The sequence below is a fragment of the Rhinolophus ferrumequinum genome, chromosome 11, assembly GCF_004115265.2.
Source record: "Rhinolophus ferrumequinum isolate MPI-CBG mRhiFer1 chromosome 11, mRhiFer1_v1.p, whole genome shotgun sequence".
Lineage (NCBI taxonomy): Eukaryota > Metazoa > Chordata > Mammalia > Chiroptera > Rhinolophidae > Rhinolophus > Rhinolophus ferrumequinum.
In genome coordinates, this window is record NC_046294.1 from 12,513,924 (window position 1) to 12,533,039 (window position 19,116).

Here is a 19,116-nt window from a genome sequence, read left to right on the forward strand (position 1 = left end):
TGCTAATGACAAAGAGATAACTAATCAAGCCAAACTCTCTAAGTCTAAAAATATAATGGGTCATACTCAAACAAAAATGCGTAAACTCAATCTGTTTGTTAGGAATAACCCTTCCCAAATCATAAGCTCACTAACTGGATTTCCTTTAGATCCAAGTTATCAGAACTGCATGCTGCTAGGATAGAACCTAGATTATAAATAGTACACAAGCCTCAATTAACTTTTCTTGCGATTTAGGAATCTCAGTCACTAGACACTCCTCCTGGCTCCAGTGACTGAATTCCCCTGAACTTTACTCAGAGAATTTTGTGATGAAGACAAATTTGAGATGCTTTTGCTTTAAAGACCTTATCCTTTCTATGACCCCTATAAACTGACTGAGGAGTAAAGAGACCTACCCCTTATGGTAGCCAGTGGCCTTCATCTCTCCTCCAAAAATGTCTTTATTGCATTCTCTGAGAGAATTTAAAAGAGTTTTAGTTTATTTCCAAGTATTAGATAATTTCACAAAAAATAATAAACTGATAATGTTTAATAGTATTTTGTATGGATTTAGAAAATTTTTCAAAAAATTATTTGAAATGGAAAAGTTACAGTTTATCATGTTTTAATTCCTCCAAGGCCTTATAGCATTTCTGGATGTCTTTCTTCCTTTTCTCTTGTCACAACCATATCCAAAGATTGAGCTGACTTCCATGTGCTGTGTGAACAAAATAAATCCTAACAAATGCATATTGAGGGTTTGCTATGGATCATATATGAAGTGTTCTCATTTAATCTTCACAAGGATCCGATGGGATGGACACACGGTACTTATTTTACCCATGAGGGGGAAAGGAAGGAGTGAGGACAGGAAGGGACATATCTTTGATTTTGTAGGTGATGGCAGTGCTCTATTTCTTGATTCATGGGAAGATTACAATGGTATTTCCATTTCAGCATTCTCTCTCTCTCTCTCTCTTCCCTTCCTTCTCTTCTCCCCGCCCCCCCGCCGCCGCCCACACCATGTGAGGAAAGACCATGTGAGTACACAGTGACAGGGTGGCCACCTATAAGCCAAAGAGAGAGGCCTCACTAGAAACCAGCCTTGTTGGCACTTTGATCTTGTACTTTCAGCCTCCAACACTTCTTATCTCTTGTCTTTTTGATGACAGTCATGCTTACAGGCCTGAAGTATTATCTCATTACAGTTTTGATTTGTATTTCCCTAATGATTAGCGATTTTGAGCACGTTTTTATGTACCTTTGTTGTCATTTGTATGTCTTTAGAAAAATGTCTGTTTAGTATCTTAGCCTATTTTGAATTAGGTTATTTGCTTTTTGGTACTGAATCATATAAGTTCTTTATATATTTTGGATATTAACCCCTTATCAAGTAGATGGTTTGCAAATACTCTCTCATTCAATAAGTTGACTTTTCATTCTGTTGATTACGTCTTTTGTTGTGCCAAAGCCTTTGGTTTTGTATAGTACTATTTGTTGATTTTTGCTTTTGTTGCTTGTGCCTTTGATGTCATGTCCAAAAACTTATTGCTAAGACTGATGCCAAGGAATTTTTCCCTGTTTACTTCTAGGAATTTTATGGTTTCAGGTCTTACATTTAAGTTGTAAATACATTCTGAGTTTAGTTTTGTGAGTGGTGTAAAATAAGGGTCCATTTTATTCTTCTGCACATGTTTATCCAGCATCTTTCTTTCCCCCATTGAATAGTCCTGAATCCTTTGTCAACTATTAGTTGACCATATGTTTCAGGTTCTATTTCTAGGCCCTTCATTCTGCTCCATTGAGCTATGTGTCTATTTTTAAGCCAGCCCCGTACTTTTGGTTTTGTGATTCTAAACTACTCACATTTGAATTAAATTTTGTGGTTATAAGTCACTAATTTTTGGCTTAGTACTGTTTGTCAGTACACAGTAATAGGTAATTTATATACCCACTCAATTCACACAAGGCAGACAGTGGAAGATAAACTGTGAAATTTCAGGAGACTGTCACAGGGTGGAGTTCTTAGGAGTCTTGTGTCTAGGGGATGCAGAGACTTCCTGAACAACAGTAACAAAAAGTTTTCTACTCACATCTCTTACCATTAGGAAAGAGACACAACACATGATGGGAAATAACATATACCGTATGTGAGGGTGCTACTCCAAATCATTTATTATGTGATGGTGGAAACTGCTAGTTTTCAGTAGGATTCACTGACAAGGGCAAAGCAAGGAAGAGGCAAATCCCTTTGAGGTGGAGGTGAGTGTCACCTAAGCAGTTATGCAACTGAGAGCAACTGGGGGAGATCAAGCCCAGATGACTGGAGGAGTAAGTTGATGAGTATCTGTTATCGCCCTGAGAACAGCTGCAGCAGTAGGAAACACAGCTTGCTTTTCTAACCTACTGTAAGACTTCTCAGGAAACTAGAAATGGCCACTGCCTTGAAGATGTTCACTTGTACCTCTGATCTCCTTTCCTTTCATGGAAGAAGGTAATGTGTTTCATTCTCCAATAAGATCCCATATCATTAGAAAATACAATCTTGAGATTATCGTGCTAAATGAAATAAGTCAGACAGAAAAAAGTCGAGAACGCTATGATTTCATTCATATGCGGGATTAAAACTGAAAGCAACAAATGAATAGGACAAACAAACAAACAAAACCTCATAGACACTGACAACAGTTTAGTGGTTACCGAAGGTAAGGGGTGAGGGGTGAGGGGCATGGTGGAAGAGGGAAAAGAGGTTCAAATATATGGTGATGGAAAGAGAATTAACTTGGGGTAGTGAACACAAAATACAACATATAGATGATATATTCTAGAATCGTACACTTGAATAAAATTATATATATCAGAGGTATATAATTTTATTAACCAATGTCACCCCAATATATTTAATTTAAAAAAGAAAATACATATAGGTATAAGTGGTGAACTACACTGGACTTCATTACATATCACCCAGGTTTCTGTACTTGCCTTCCTTATAGCCAGACCTGCCCTAGCAATGGTCTGCACTTCACCATGATATAAAGAGAACACAGATGAAGAGATGGGAACTATTCTCCATCTTTAGGTCAAGCAGAGGCCTGACTTGATAGGACCTTGGCTTACACCCATGTGGGCACTCCTGGAATCCTTCTCCCAGAGATTCTCTATTGTTGCTGAGGTGGCAGGTACTGTGTGACATGATTGTAACCTAGATATGCCCAATGGCTTTCCCTTCAAGCTGGCCTCCTGCTATGAATGCCCTAATACTAATCTGGACTCTGTCATCTCCTTCCTGTAACTGCAGGAAGGATCCAGTGACATGGCCAGAAACTGCAGAGAAAATGGCCCACTGGGAGGTGAACTTTGACTAGTGGGATAGATAGGGGAGTTGACGGATACATTTCCCCCACTTCTTAGCTATTTACAGATTGTTTGGAAAAGAAATACATAGCCTCTCTTAAAAAGTCCAGTAAGATCAAGAAATCAGCTGTGCTTACTTCCATGTGGTAGGAAGCTCATAAGTTCCCTCTAACAGTTTCAACAAGTAAGAGTATGGCATTTGGGCATTGCATGAAAAAGGAAGAAGGAGGTGATATGAAGGTAGGAAGGAAAAAGAAAGATAAGCAAGAATGAAGAGGAAGGGCGCAGTAGGAATAGGAAATGAATAAGAAAGAATATTGGTGGTCAAGAGTCCGTGTATGCTGCTGGGGACTTAAGCGGGTTCTTACACTCCATTATCCAGGTCGTTTTGGTAGTCCAACTACCCTTTTGCGGACCCAATGAGATTGATCACTACTTCTGTGATGTCCACCCTGTGCTGAAACTTGCCTGCACAGATACATATGTTGTTGGTGTTGTGGTGACAGCCAACAGTGGTACCATTGCTCTGGGGAGCTTTGTTATCTTGCTAATCTCCTATACTGTCATCCTAGTGTCCCTAAGAAAACAGTCACCAGACGGCAGGCACAAAGCTCTCTCCACCTATGGCTCCCACATCGCTGTGGTCATCATCTTTTTTGGTCCCTGTACTTTCATGTATATGCGCCCTGACACTACCTTTTCAGAAGATAAGATGGTGGCTGCATTTTACACCATTATCACCCCCATGTTAAATCCCCTGATTTATACAATGAGAAATGCAGAAGTAAAGACTGCAATGAAGAAACTGTGGGTCAGGAAGGTTTTCTCTGAGAAGCTAATGATAAATAATTGGACGTAACAATTTAACCTGGATAATCTTAAATGTTCTCATCTGTACAATGAAGACAATACCAACAACCTCACAGGGTTTCATGGGAGGAACAAATGGGAGAATAACACATTCTACAGGAGCAAGGTATTATTTTTCATCACCATCATTAGTATATTTGTTCTAATATTTCAGAATAAGATCATTTTCTGAAATATCTAGGGCAGAAAACTCTTATTAATCTCAGAAGCTCAGCATGATCATACTCAGCACCATTATTTTCTCCTCCCTATTTTTGCCTTTTTGCCATTTTCTTCCAAGAATGAGAGTACTGTGAAGTGCTTAAGGCTGTATTCTCGTGTTTAGAACTGTGACTGGTATATATTACGTGCTCGCTATGTATATGTTGTATGAACAAAAGGATAACAGCGATCAGAATTAAAGCATTTCGATAAAAGTCCTTCAAAACAGAGTGAAAATTAAACCCAGCAAAGTTAGAATGGAAGAAGTATGTGCAGAATGTGAAAGAGACAAAACAAAGTCTTAAAAAACAAAGCACTTGTTCTCATCCTCTGGTCTTGGGGAAAAAAAGCTTTTCCTTTCTCTAGGACTCATTTTTTTGACCCAAACAATAAGGAAATTGAAAAAAAATGCCTCCAATTTCTCCCTTTTAATTGTACCATCCCATTAACATGCTTCTGCTAAAGCTAATCTTATAGTTTGTAGCCTGTCATCCCTATTAATGTAAAGCAATTAATAGGAAAAACTAAAGAAATTGAATGAAAATAAATCCATCTGTGGTGAATAGGTGACTAGGACTCAATCAACAGAGTTAATAGAATTTGCTAAAATGCATGATTGGAAACCGTATTTCCTCCAATGTTTGAACCAAGCAGCTCTGCTGAATACAGGGAGCCATTAGTCACCACTTCCTTGACTAACCTAACCTCATTTCCAGCTGTGCATTCCAGAAAGACTCATTCTGAACAAACAAACATGCCTTTCTAATATGAACTGATGTTTGCCTTGGTGATACTCCTTCATTTCATACAATCTGAGCTTTATTTTTCCATAGCAAATGAACATGGCACTGATTACCTCTCTGCAATTATCCCATTGTCTTTTCCACAAATCTGATTATTCAAGTTATTCAAGTTACTGCCAAGTTATTGTGAGTGTATGTGTGTGTGTTTGTGAACTTTAGGTTAAAAACTGTACATAGTGCTTTAAAATTTATCTCTGTTGTTGATGAAGTCACAAAATTAAAGAAAGGAAAGATCAAAAGACAGCAAAACATCTGGATTAGAAGTTATAATTAAGAAATCCTTGCCCTGGAACCATACAAATACGTTTAATGGCCCACCTTGGACCTATACTCACTGGGTCTCCATGGGCCTCCATTTGCTCAATATTAAAATAATGACATCAATATTAAAATAATGGCTTCTCAAACTTGGCTGGTCATTGGAATCATCTTGAGAGATTTTTGAACAGATAATATATTCTAAGAGTTTGTATTTTAAGAGTTTCCAATCCAGCAAACCAGGGATAAAGGGTATATAAAATCTGTATTTGTAGCAAGGTCCTCTGGTAATTTTTATAGCCAATGGTACGTCTGGGAACTTCAATTTGGAAACACTGGGACTAAATAATACTTGATGTTCTTAGAGCACAAGAAGCTTATGAGTCAATAAAATACCAAAGCCCTACCTTTGGATATATACTCCCATATGTTCTGCTAACCAACACAAAGGGAGCTAAACTTGAACTGAATTTAGAAAACTGGGAAACAAATAAATGTAATCCACTTGATAATTTTTTTTCTCCACAATACTCTTTCCTTTATGTCTTTGCACTAAAGTCTTGACTATCCAGGAATTTTAGTGATATTGGAGGTCTGAAGTCCCTAAGAAGGTAAAAGCTGACAGGTTCGTGACTCTCAAAGACCAAGTGGAATATATGAAAAAGTATTCGTTTCCATCAGTGACTTTATAAACTTATTCTTATTCACAAAAGTTCCTCAGAGTCTATCCCAGTCACAGGAATTTAGAGAACCTCTTGTTTCTTTGTAAAAAGATGACCAAGAATCATGAGACTCTTCCCAGTTTCAGTGCAGCTAAGTCTGGTCAAGAACATCATTTTAATTCATAGACACATAATCACAACATTGGCTGCCAGCTTTGTAGTTTTAAAACCTTGTTACAAGATGGAAGATGTGTTCACCACCCAGAGTCAGTTCTTCTTCCATCACCATACATTTGATCCCATTTAACCTCATCTACCACCCCACTCCCCACTTACCCTCTGATACAATGTGATATATAGGTGATGTATTACACAACTGTACACCTGAAACCTACCGTGTTTCCCCGAATCTAAGACTGGGTCTTATATTAATTTTTGCTCCAAAAGACGCTTTAGGGCTTTTTGTTCAGGGAATATCATCCTGAAAAATGATGCTAGGGCTTATTTTCCCTTTAGGTCTTACTTTGGGGAAACACTGTACGTACCTTTAGTAACCATTGTCAACCCAATAAACTTTAATTACAAAAAAAACGATGGAAGATGTGACTTTGCTTAGAGCAGGGGTGTCCAAACTTTTTTCAACGTTTTTTACCAAGGGCCATATGCGGTAAAATACACAAACAGCCGGGCCACTCACTGAGGTGAAGTACGTATTGCCTCACCTGGTGTATTTAAGGAAACTAAATATATTTTTGGAATTTGCTGCAGGCCAGTTAAAAATGGATTGTGGGCCGCAGTTGGCCCGCGGGCTGCAGTTTGGACACCCCTGGTTTAGAGCCTTCACTGAAGAAAATAAATGGCAACTCTTCTCATTTTCTGGATGAGTAAATTAGTTTACTTCATAGTAGAAAAAATAAAGATATGTCTCCCAGTGGTTGTACTTCTGTCCCCTGATGTAGCATAAAATGTGTTGAACGTGTTTCCCTGCACTGCTCAATTAAATAGGTAAAGATAGTTGTCACGTCCTCCATAGGACTTCATTTTTCATCATTTAAACATATCCAGGAGATTAAAACATTTATCACATGTCCAAGTCTCCCTTCTTTCCCCACTTTTATAGTACCTGAGTGGGAATGACTCATTTTGACCATATTCTGATATATCCAGTATTTACATGGTGACAAGCTATGTTTTCTTTTGTCTTTGTTTTGTTTTGTTTGAGGTATAATGCAACCTTACCATTTCATTCAGATCTTCAAAATAGTCTTTATTCTACATTTTTAGTATAAAAAAATCTACAAGTTAAGTGTACCACAAGATAGAGAGAGACATACAACACTGAACTTCCATAATAGTCAATGGTACAGTGAAACATCACAAGTATAGAATATAAAATTGCAGTGTCAGCAAAGACTAAGATAACACTTCTATTTTATTTGAGAAAAATCAGAACTACATGAAGTACATTGGAACCTACCGTTAGGTCTGAAATAAAGCTCAGTCAAGCCCAACCTAGATCAGCTGAACCCCAGCTTACCCAAAGACACGTGCAAAGGAATTAAATGCTTATTATATAGGCCATGGATTTTGCAGTGGTCTTCTACATGGCATTATTAAGCTGGCTGATCAGTGAATGGAAGTATACCATTCTGTAATGCATGTAGACAAGTATCTAAGAACATTTGTAATAAATATGTTTCTAAAGTAATATATTTCTAAAGATGTATGCTAAAAAACAGACATTAAAATAAATAAATGCATGTCATATTGCTATGACATGACAGTTGTCATGTCGGTCAGCTCACAATTCTTTTAGTTGATGTTTTTTTAATCTTCACTGGAATATGGACATACTGATTACATACTTTAAAAAATCCCCAACTAGAAAATTTGGGATCTAATTTCTTCATGCAATTTATATTAGGACCCTTTATTTATGAATTAAATTCAAAATCATATTCACTCTTAAGCTACCATACCCACGAACAGTACAGACTTTTAACATAGTGCCAATACCTAAAAAAAAAAAAAAAAGAAATAAAGAAAAGAAATGACTCCTAGGTCTTTCATACTTTTAGTAGCTCTGCCTTATAGTTCATTCCACAGATTTAACACATAGTTCTGTGAGTAAAGCCATCAACAGAGTTTCTCAATGAGGCATTTCCAATGATTTGAGTCTACAGAAAAAGCCCTATCGGGACAGACCTCAACACCGGACATATTTTGCCACACCTTCAAGGTCCATTTTCATGGTCAAGTGCTCCCGTGGTTCACACTTGTCCACAGTAGGCACGTCCTGCAATTCCTTCATATGTATCATTTCTTCCTAGAACAAAATTGAACTTGCCTGTGACTTGTCCTGGTTACGTGTTTGGAAGTGATAAGGATTAAAAGAAAGCTCATGAGGAGAACAAATATCATTGCATGACCACTTCTTCAAAGGAGGTGACAGCGTGGTGTCTAGGCTCGGGAAGACTTCTTTCCTCCCTTTCAAGGGAGAGGAAGCTACTTTTGACAACCATGAGAATGCAAGATGTGTGACTTCATGGTTCTCACTCTTTCCCACACAAATGTGTCTATTTTAGATCTCAGAGTCCTACTCTTTCCCTATCAGAACACTGACTTCAACAAAAAAATCCTGGTGAGATTGCACCTTCAGTCATCTGTGCAGCTCTATCATCTTTATTATAAAATTCAGGACCAGAATAAGATCATAATCTCTGTCTGAAGGAGATGTGGCGACAGTAGCCATGGGATCTCTATATTAAAATATGTCCATCAGACATATTACATAGAGTGCATCTGGGGAGGCACCTAAATTGGATCTAATAGGCACTGCTTTTCATATTTTCTTGTATTGAAATAAAAGAAAATTTCAACTAAAGCTTTGCCCACTGGAATATGCTACTGCGCAAACCTTGCAAGTGCAGAATCAAACTGTAGCAGCCATGACTGATGGTAGACTGGTCGATATGGATTAAACTTGAAATTTACAGGATCGGAAAAAAAGAGTGATGTGTATATGTCACTAAAGTTCACTGTGGAATTCACAGGTTTCCATTCCTACACAGAGAACTAGATGACCGTTTCTCAGGCTAAAGAAATTCTAAAGTTCCTTGTAAAATAAATTGAATTACATCTAGTCATCTTAATATAATTTAGTAATTTATAAATAGAAATAAAAGTGCCATCAGAGCATAAGGGGGGGATGGGGTGACAGATGAGGGTAAAGGGGATCAAATATATGGTGATGGAAGGAGAACTGACTCTGGGTGGTGAACATACAATGTGATATATATATAGATGATGTATTACAGAATTGTACACCTGAAATCTATATAACTTTACTAACAATTGTCACCCCAATAAACTTTAATTAAAAAAAGAAATAGAAGTGCCAAATATATATATATGGACTTTGGATACAAATAAGTAAACAAACCAAAATCAGAAACTTTCTTAGTGATAATGTAATTAGAGACTGTGGTATTGACTTATGGTGACAAAAGGTAATATCTTGTTCCACTGCATTAATATATTATTCATCCAAATATCCCAGTCTCTCTCAAGTTACTCTCCATTCTGGATTGTTTCAAAACTCATTAAAATAATTCATACCTGTTATGTAACTCTGTTTCAAAGCTTAAAAATCCTCTGGCTTATGATGCTTTTCTTGAATTAGTTATTATTTTTAAATTCCCTACCATCAACTATTGTACTTTATTTCTAGCCCACATAAATATATCTACCTTAATTTGGGCCATCTATGCCATAATCATAACTCAATATTATAAATAAGTTATTCTAATTGGTATGATTCAAGAAAAAACATAATACTTACCCAAAATTTGAAGGAATCATTTTAGGAGAAAAAAGGAATTTTTACAAAAAAGAATAAAGAGTATGACTACAATAGTCAAAAACCTTCCTAAGATAAAAAAGACTCCCTCAGAAGGGTGAATTTTCTCACTGTGTTCTGTCACTGTTCTAGAAGCATCTAGGTAAAAATGGGAATAATTCTAAGTGTAACCCCAAGAAATAAAAGGGAGATTACCTAGATTATGTACATTGATCCTTAAACTATAAAGATCCTACTATTATTGAATCTGGTGCCTTCTCCTGAGTCAGGAAGAACAACCAACTTGAAGGTCCATGGTCAGACATTATGAAAACACAATGTCTAATAAATAAATCATTAGGAAAGAAAAACTGCCAGGCTGTGGATATAAGCATACAGAAGTGTAACTATAAACAGAGAACACCAGACGTCAACATGAAGAAGGGCAGTGAAAACACCAGATCAAAACCACAGTGATACTAGGCAGGCAAGAGAGGCAGAGACGCAGCGGTGGTTTTCACTTGGCTGTTTGTACCTGGTGCTGTATCTTCTTCTAGTTAAAAATGACTCGACACTACCTAGTGAATGTGTTCACATTGCCTATTTTCCTGAAGAAACTAATTCTCATGCCCAAGCTAGGACTATATTACCTCCACAATAAGAAGATAATATTCTCTATGGACTTCTAGATCAATCCAAACTCTGAAGAAATTCTGGAAACTTCCATTCATCGTGTGTCATCTGAGATCCAGTTCTTGCTCCATAGCTTCCTCATTGCATTTTTCACTTCTGCGTTCCTCAGTGTATAAATCAGAGGGTTGAGCAAAGGTGTTCCAAGGGTATAAAACACAGCTATCATCTTATCCATGGAGAAAGTGGTTGCAGGGCGTGTGTATATAAATATGCAAGGACCAAAGAACAAGATGACCACGATGATGTGGGAGATGCATGTGGAGAGGGCTTTTCTCCTTCCTTCAGCAGTGTGGTTTCTCAGAGAATGCAAGATGATAATATAGGAGAACATCAGCATGACAAAACTCACTGTACAAATGGCCCCACTGTTGGACACCAGGAGTAGATTGATCACGTAAGTGTCTGTACAAGCAAGTTGCAACAAGGGCTGCAAGTCACATAAATAGTGATCGATTACATTGGGACCACAGAAAGGTAAACTTAAGGCCAGAAAAATCTGAGCTAAAGAATGCACACAGGACCCCACCCAGGCCACAGCCACCAACACACCACAGACCCGCTGACTCATGATGGTCATGTAGTGAAGGGGCTTACAGATGGCCACATAGCGGTCAAGGGCCATGAGCATCAGGATGAAGATCTCCAGGCAGCCAAAGAAATGGAATGAAAAAACCTGGACTATGCACTCACTGAAAGAGATAGTGGCATTCTTGAAAAGGGCGTCCACAATCATTCTCGGGGCTATGGAAGTAGAGAAGCAGGTATCAGATAAGGATAAATGGAAAAGGAAGAAGTACATTGGACTTCTAAGATTCTGGCTGGTCTTGATAGTAGTAATGATCAGAAAGTTACCCAACAACGTCCCCAAATAGAAAAGCAAGAAAGTGACAAACACTATTTTCTTCCTAAGAGGATCCTGGGTCAACCCAAGCAGAATGAACTCAGTCACATTATTATTCAGCTGCATGATTTCATGAATGAGGAGAAGGGGTGAGTGTGAAATTGTTTATCTACAAAACACAAAGGAATTAATTCATGGTGTGCTATGAGATTTTATGAAACATTTTTAAGAAAAATAAGTATTCCTCATCATGGACATTTCAGCTGTGGTTTCTTAATAATTCATCTCTACTCTTTTGTTTTTCTGGCCTATTTGAATTTTTGAAATTAAATTAATAAAGGTGACATTGGTTAATAAAATTATATACGTTTCAAGAGTACAATTCTATAATACATCATCTGTATATTGCATTGTGTGTTCACCACTCAAAGTCAAATCTCCTTCAGTCACCATATATTTGACCCCCTTTACCTTCTTCTACCTTGCCTCCCCCCCTCTTACCTTCTGGTAACCACTAAACTGTTGTCTGTGTCTATCAGTTTTTATTTGTCTTTTTCGTTTGTTGCTTTCAGTTTTATATTTCACAAATGAATGAAATCATATGGTTCTCAACTTTTTCCATCTGAGTCTTTTCACTTAGCATGATAATCTCAAGATCCATCCATATCACAAATGTCAGTATTTCATCTTTTCGTGTGGCAGAGTAATATTCCATTGTGTATATGTACCAATTGTCTTTATCCAATAATCTCTCAGACAGTTTGGTTGTTTCCATGTCTTGGCCACCATGAATAGTACTGCAATGAACAGTGGGGTACATATGTCTTTCCAAATAAATGTTTTCATGACCACTTCATAGGTCCTTAGGAGTTACAAATAAGCTTGTCAATGTTATACTTTCCTACAGCCACTCTTCAAATACAAGTCTCCTCTGGCAACCTTCGGTGATTACTTTGTGATAAAGGAAATTCTCTCTCCTGCCTCTACAGGCTTCCTTTGTAACTTTTCTTATAATGTTATATACTATACTTAAATTCAATAATATGTGAAGCTTCCTTTAGCTTCCTTTTTGGAATAAGAATCTTTGAAAACTACATATTGCCAGCATTTTATTATCATTAGTCCTAAACCCAATGCCTTGTACAATGTGGGGGCGTAAGGAGTGTTTTTAAATTGAGCTTTCTCCGTTACCTCTTAAAATATATTTAGCTGATTGTTTTAGAACTATTCTGATTACAAAACACATTCATGTCATTAATCTACTGGGGTCTTCTATCTATTATGTATGGTAGACCAACAAACATGCTCCCAATTTATAAATCCAGAAAAGAAAAAAACCCAAAACCTGAGTTCAATTTTAAATAATGTAGTAAATCATCACCACAAACTTGAGTAGAAGATGTACTCTGAGTAGCATCACATGACCATGAAAGACTTGGGGACTTGACACCCACAGAAATGATTATCGTAAGCATTTGGCATTTTTACATGAGTCCTTATCCTTTACAACAATGCAAGGAGAGCCTTGACATTTTTCATATCCTTCTGATACTGACGCATATCTTACTGCATGACCACATGTCCACGTTTTCCAGAGTCGTGTTAATACCTTTCATCATTGGGTTCTCAAAGGAATTTGTCACAAAAATGGGTAACAACGATCTGAAGACAATAAAATGCACTAGTAAAATAGCACATCTTCTAAGTTCTGTACTTACCTCAACTTTTCAAACCAGTTTAGCCAACTTTAGAATGCCTAAATGTGTCAAAATGATCATAAACAGACAATGGGTTGGGTTGGGAGGTCATGGAGAAGAGCTGAAAGAAAAGCAGATGGGAAAAAGTGGAGAATAGGTGAGGGTGCACTACAGAGTGTTACGCAGATGTTTCCATTCTGAAAATCAGTTTTACTGCAGCAGCCACAGTGAGAATCATTGCTTTCCTTAAGGACTGTCTGTGGAAATACCCAACCCTCCCTGATTCAGTTACACTAAACTTCTATCATTGGGAGAATCCCTACACTCATGTTACATAATAGAAAATTTACCACTCTCTGAGGGAATGTTTATATAGTTTATAGAAATGTGCACTTGAAACATACGTAATTTTACTAACCATTGTCACCCCCAATAAATTTAATAATAAAAAAAGCCTCCAGATTATATTTCCTCTGAACTTCCATGACAAGTAGTTATCCAGATTTTGAAACTAAATCTCAGATGTGTGTCAACTCCAAATTACATTCTCATGGCATCATTTTAGAAATTTGCAAAGAGTAATAATTATAGACTGTGATATACAACATTCTATTTAAAGCTGTCACTTGGAGATGTTGAAGGTGGCATTCTCCAGAAGCTATGTCAGTGTCACTACCTCTATTAATCTTTGCTCTAATTTCTGACCAGGCATAATCTCTTCTAACTTTTAATACCCATAATGAGGACTTATCTTACTCAGCTACCGTACATGGAAAGCACCTGTCAACTTTTCTACACTGTCATTTCAAGAAACTTCAAGAAACCTTCGGACATGGAATGCATTTTTCTCATCATACAATAACGGTTTTACACATGCATCATATTCATAAAACATATTTTGAGTTCAAAAGATTGTTTTATTCCAAATCTTATTTTCATTCTATTCATTTGCCATATCAACAGTAAAGTTTTTAAAACATTATTCTTTTTTTCTGTTCCCTTCTCAGAGGAAGCAGGATCAATATAGTCATCTGACATATGGAAATGTGTTTTTAAATTATGTTGGATTATTCTGTAATGATACCTCTTCTGAGTACAAGAAGTAAGTAACCTGTCACTTACCTGTTAGAACACTCTAAATTAGTGTCAGGTATTTCCATCCCTTTTTCAAAGCTGCCTTCCATAAAATACTGGGGGAAAAAATCCCTTTCTGTATTCCCAGTGGAATATTTTAAGACATAATGACATAAGATATTAGCATCGTAATTCCCAAACGTTTCCCTTCCTTTGCTAATCAGAAACATCCTAGATATTGTAGTAAATTTAACTTTGGGTTTATCCATTTAGTCTACAGAAGAGTTACGTTAATCCTACTCATACTCAGTAACGAAACACAAATAAAGATTGGGAGGTACTCTGTGCCTCAGGATGTCCAAAGATATCATGGAATAAGAGAAAAATACAAAGAGATGACAGACTAGATGATAGAGAACAGAAAAGCAAAACAAACAAACAAACAAAAAAACAAAGCAGTCTTTTGTTAAAGAGGAAGTGAATCGCCAAGAAACTACTCTGTTCCCACCTAGTGCCCTAAATTGCCCCTCCATGCATTGGGAGACAAAAAGTTTTCAGCTCTTATAATTTGCAAGTACAATCCAGGGAAAGCAGTAAGAGTCCTAAAACCAGAGGTTCAATTCTTAGCTGATGTATCTGTATCGTATTTGGTGTAAAAATGTTTGAACACTAAAATAGATGGGAGTCCTATGAAGGGAACAGAGTTCCTTTGAAGCAGAAAGGCTTCCCCTTATTTATTAAATATTATTAAAATATGATCTAGAAAGTTAGATTTGAGGTATATGATTGTGCTTCTATTAATGAGAAGCATATTTATAAGAACATTTCCATCTACTCCTACATACCTATGTTAACTAAAGGTGACTTGCAGAGGTTAGGAGAGGCATGATAATAAAGGATCTTAGAGTATTGCGTGATGTCCTAAAGTTTTTTGCTCCCCAGAATTTAGCCTGGGCTCAAAGCCTAGCCAAGGAAAATAAGATCTTCTGTTTATATAATGATAGCGAGCTGCATCATCTTCACTCTCTTAATGATTTATTACAGAGCTCTGTAAGTACATGAACTTCCCGAATCTTGAGTCCTAAGTGGACCTGGTACCTTCTAGTGGAAGACTATCTGCACGTACTTTAGCCTGTAAGGAAATTCCTTAAAAGTGGGCATACTTTATTTTAGTCTATAAGGAAATTCCTTAAAAGTGAAGAACTCAAAAAAGATGGCCTAATTAAAAGTATATTTACCTTCATCCTGTTTCATAATTTATAAACCCAATAGGAAGACGGGAGAGGGGGATAGATGAATAGGTGAAGCACAGAGGATTTTTAGGGCAGTGAAAACACTCTATAGGATATCCTAATGATGGATATATTACTGTATATTTGTCCAAACCCATAGAACGTACAGCACCAAGAAAGAACCCCAAGGTAAACGATGGACTTTGGGGGATTATGATGTATCAATCTAGGGTCACTAGTGTAACTATGTACCGCTGAGATAGGGGACGTTGGCAGTGGGGAAGGCTATGCACGTGTGGGGCAGGGGGTATATGGGAAATCTCTGGACCTTCCTCTCCAGAGTTTGTGCTGCTAAACTTAAAACTGCTCATAAAATTAAGTCTTTAACTTAAAAAAATTCAATATCATTTATTAGCTGATGTATAGCCTTTTTATACACATATGCCAATTATTTCCTTAAGGTGTAATTTCTTAGGGTCATGAGCTATGTTAAGGTAATGATAATGATGTATGCTTTAGACCAGCCTCAGTTACAGATGCTTTGGACTCCAGCCCCTGCCTTTGGCTCATGAAGCAGGGAAGGAAAAAGTGTATTCCCTGAGGTACAGGGCAAACTGGGGTCAATATCTCCTTCCAACATGGTCTCTTGGTCTCTAAGGCTGATGCAATGTCTTAATTATTCACAATGCTTGGTGCCAAAAGCACTTCAACACTTAACAGGCACTTTTGTTTACCAATTCCCCTGTGATAACTTCTTCTAGCAACCAGTGATTTCTTGGTAAGAAGTTTTGGCAATGAATCCTACTACTGAGCTACTGAAAATGACCCCTCCTAGCAGAGCCCAATTCCGCCAATAAAGTAAGAGTCTCTGAAGACATTACCTCAGCCATCTTGAATGGTGTCACTATCTCCAGTGCCCTACTCAGTCATGAACTGTGACGGAGGCCTCTTTCCTTTCTCCCATCCATGAGTTCGTACCAACTCTCTGTCTTTACACAGAACGTCTTCCTGAGATCACTCTCCTCGCCTTTCCCGCCATTCAGACCATGAGCACAGCGCCATCTTCACATTCAAGACTTGTGTGTCCCTGTATATACATGGCTCCTATGGGTACCTTTTTTAATGTATGGACAATTGTTTCTCAAATTCGAGCATCTTGCAGACTTTTTTAACAGGAATGCTGACATTCAGCCTCAGCCTTGGTGTTCAGCCAAAATTATTTATCAGCCTAGACTTCAGCATTTGAAAAGCTGAGGAGCTAAGTGCCTACATCAGTGTTGTTTCTGACATTTCTGCCCATCAGGGATATGACTGCGTAGGCTACCATCGTGTCCAGTCAGCATAATGATACTAGTACAGATTAGTCATGGCATTCAGATTCTTTGTTAACGTATAAATATCTGCTTTCAAATATTGGTAATGAAGGTATATATAATAGGTAATATTGGTAATATATGAATATTTGCTCTTACAAAAAGTATGGGTATGACTTGGAGAGAATATCGCCTTATTTATTTTATTGTTTGCACTTTGGTTTTCTTTTGGGTATGAAACATAGAGCAGATTGACATTCTTACAATATTAACTTCTTTTCCAAAATGAACACAGACACAACATCCACAGCAGCAACTGACAGTAAAACATCTCAAAAATAAGCACAAATAAGATCACAAAGCAAAATTAAATTGTACCATTTCTTCATTTCTTTTTATCCTAACACACCTCTTTGATAAAGAATGGAATCCTATCCTTTTTTCTTGCCTCAAGCTAATTAATTATCTTATAGGGCTTTCACAGTTCTATAATATTTAATTGGGTGTGTGAACCCCCGCCCCACACACACACACAATCCCTTAAAGTAGACAAAATTTTTCTTTAAAAATTATTTTTACTTTTTGTTTAGTTCGGACATTTGTAGAGAATGATCACCAGTGGGCCTTGGTGATTTCTTCCAATGAGATGTTGAAGAAAGTTTCCAGGATAAGGCAGGAAGGAGGAAGAGGGAAAAAAATGTTAAGATGAAGGACACTGGGTCAAGTTACAAAGGCACCGTCTTTTAGAGGGAAAGAAAATAAGCTCTTCCTGTAAATACGTGGGCATGTTGGATGCTTTAGGTCCCACATCTGGTACCCACAACGGTTTCCAAAAGGATCTCTCCCTAGTGCTTCCCTGCAGGGCACACTACAACAGAAATTGACGTAGGGTTCTCAACTACCGGAATAAGACTGAAGAACTAACAATTGCGGAGATTTCTGTTCTTGCTATGTGGCATCAGAGAAGGGTGCTAGCACACCTGAGTATGTAGGTCATGGTAATATCAGCAGTGTGTGGTACAGTTAACTCATCATGAGTGACATCTGGAATCAGCTCTGTGGGGAACATTTTGTGGGGATCGAGGCTTCTGGCGTCATGGGATCAGAGGCCCTCTCATTAGATCAGAGGAATACATAATAAAATGTGCCCCCAGATTAGAGTGGACTTTGATTGGATTTGGAGTCATCATTAGTTTGCTCTTTGTCATTTTAGTATTCGCTTTGGCAAACTCTAACCTCAGGGCCTATGGATTCTTGGAACGGAAGCAAGTGTCGTTTAACTCATATTTGGGCACTTCAGCTCCCATTCCAGTTGCCAAAAGTGACACAACCAACAAGCTGTCTGGATGTAAACTTGATTAATGCTCTTAACTATTTTTTCTAACATTTTTTCATGCTTTTCGTATTATTTATTACATCTGATTTTTTTGTAAATATGATTTTACCATGAATGCTGTTGCACACTTTGGGAATTTTCCTCCTGTGATATTGTGAGAAAGCACAATGGACATTTTGTTTTGTTTTGTTTTTAAATTTATCACTATCCAGTGTGAAGAACTTCCAGAGTGTTTTTTTTCTTGAAGGATCCCTGACCGAAATGAATTAAGTATGTTTAAATGAATCAAAATCTTAAAAGTTATTTTTATTACTTTTACAAATGCTAAAAATCAAACTTTTATATAGAGATTAAGATATAGACATACTCTAACCACTATCATTCTCCTTGATTTAAAATTACTTAAAGTTTTAAAAATATTTCCTGGCTTATAAAAGCTCTAACATTATTCCCAATTTTGTATATATACAACATGCTCTCCTAATACTCACAAATAGACTATCAGTCTATTTTCCTAATATTTCTTTATTTGAGATCTCTTAACTGTCTGTGAGCTATTTAATACTCACAATTTTCAGGACTATTGCTAATATTGTAGCATTTTACTCTTGCAAAAAATATATACATATGTATGCCTCAACTTGCTTATAGAATGTCAACATATAAAACATTTAAGGAGGCTCAGATTCCCAGAACTCCCCCAACTGCATCTTTCTCTGTCTTCTAAACCCAATAAACTTATTGGAATCCCAGTGCAGAGCCGCTGCTGCTACACACGTGCCGCCTGCTCTATAATCACCAGCGTGCCCTATCATCCCAGAGTTGTGATAAATCTGAGGTGTAATAGATGTCTGTGAACAGTTAAATTCCAAACACCTTGGATCATAGGAAGCTGAGTTCTTCTGAGAACATGAGGCTGGACTTTCTCGATCATTCATGTCTTTTCCCACATACTCCTA

The 19,116-nt window shown here is 37.3% G+C and overlaps 1 protein-coding gene and 1 non-coding gene across 2 annotated transcripts; both read right to left on the bottom strand.

Moving 5' to 3' along the window:
- Positions 1–8,214: 8,214 nt before the first annotated feature.
- Positions 8,215–8,344, bottom strand: LOC117031371 (small nucleolar RNA SNORA18). The gene has a single exon (XR_004424518.1). It is a non-coding gene; the product is annotated as a small nucleolar RNA SNORA18 (small nucleolar RNA).
- Positions 8,345–10,698: 2,354 nt separating this feature from the next.
- Positions 10,699–17,202, bottom strand: LOC117030750 (olfactory receptor 4C16-like). Its single transcript, XM_033120970.1, has 2 exons — positions 17,179–17,202; positions 10,699–11,637 (listed from the first exon to the last, which is right to left on the bottom strand). The coding sequence occupies exons 1-2, from the start codon at positions 17,200–17,202 to the stop codon at positions 10,699–10,701; spliced, it is 963 nt and encodes a 320-aa protein (XP_032976861.1).
- Positions 17,203–19,116: the final 1,914 nt, after the last annotated feature.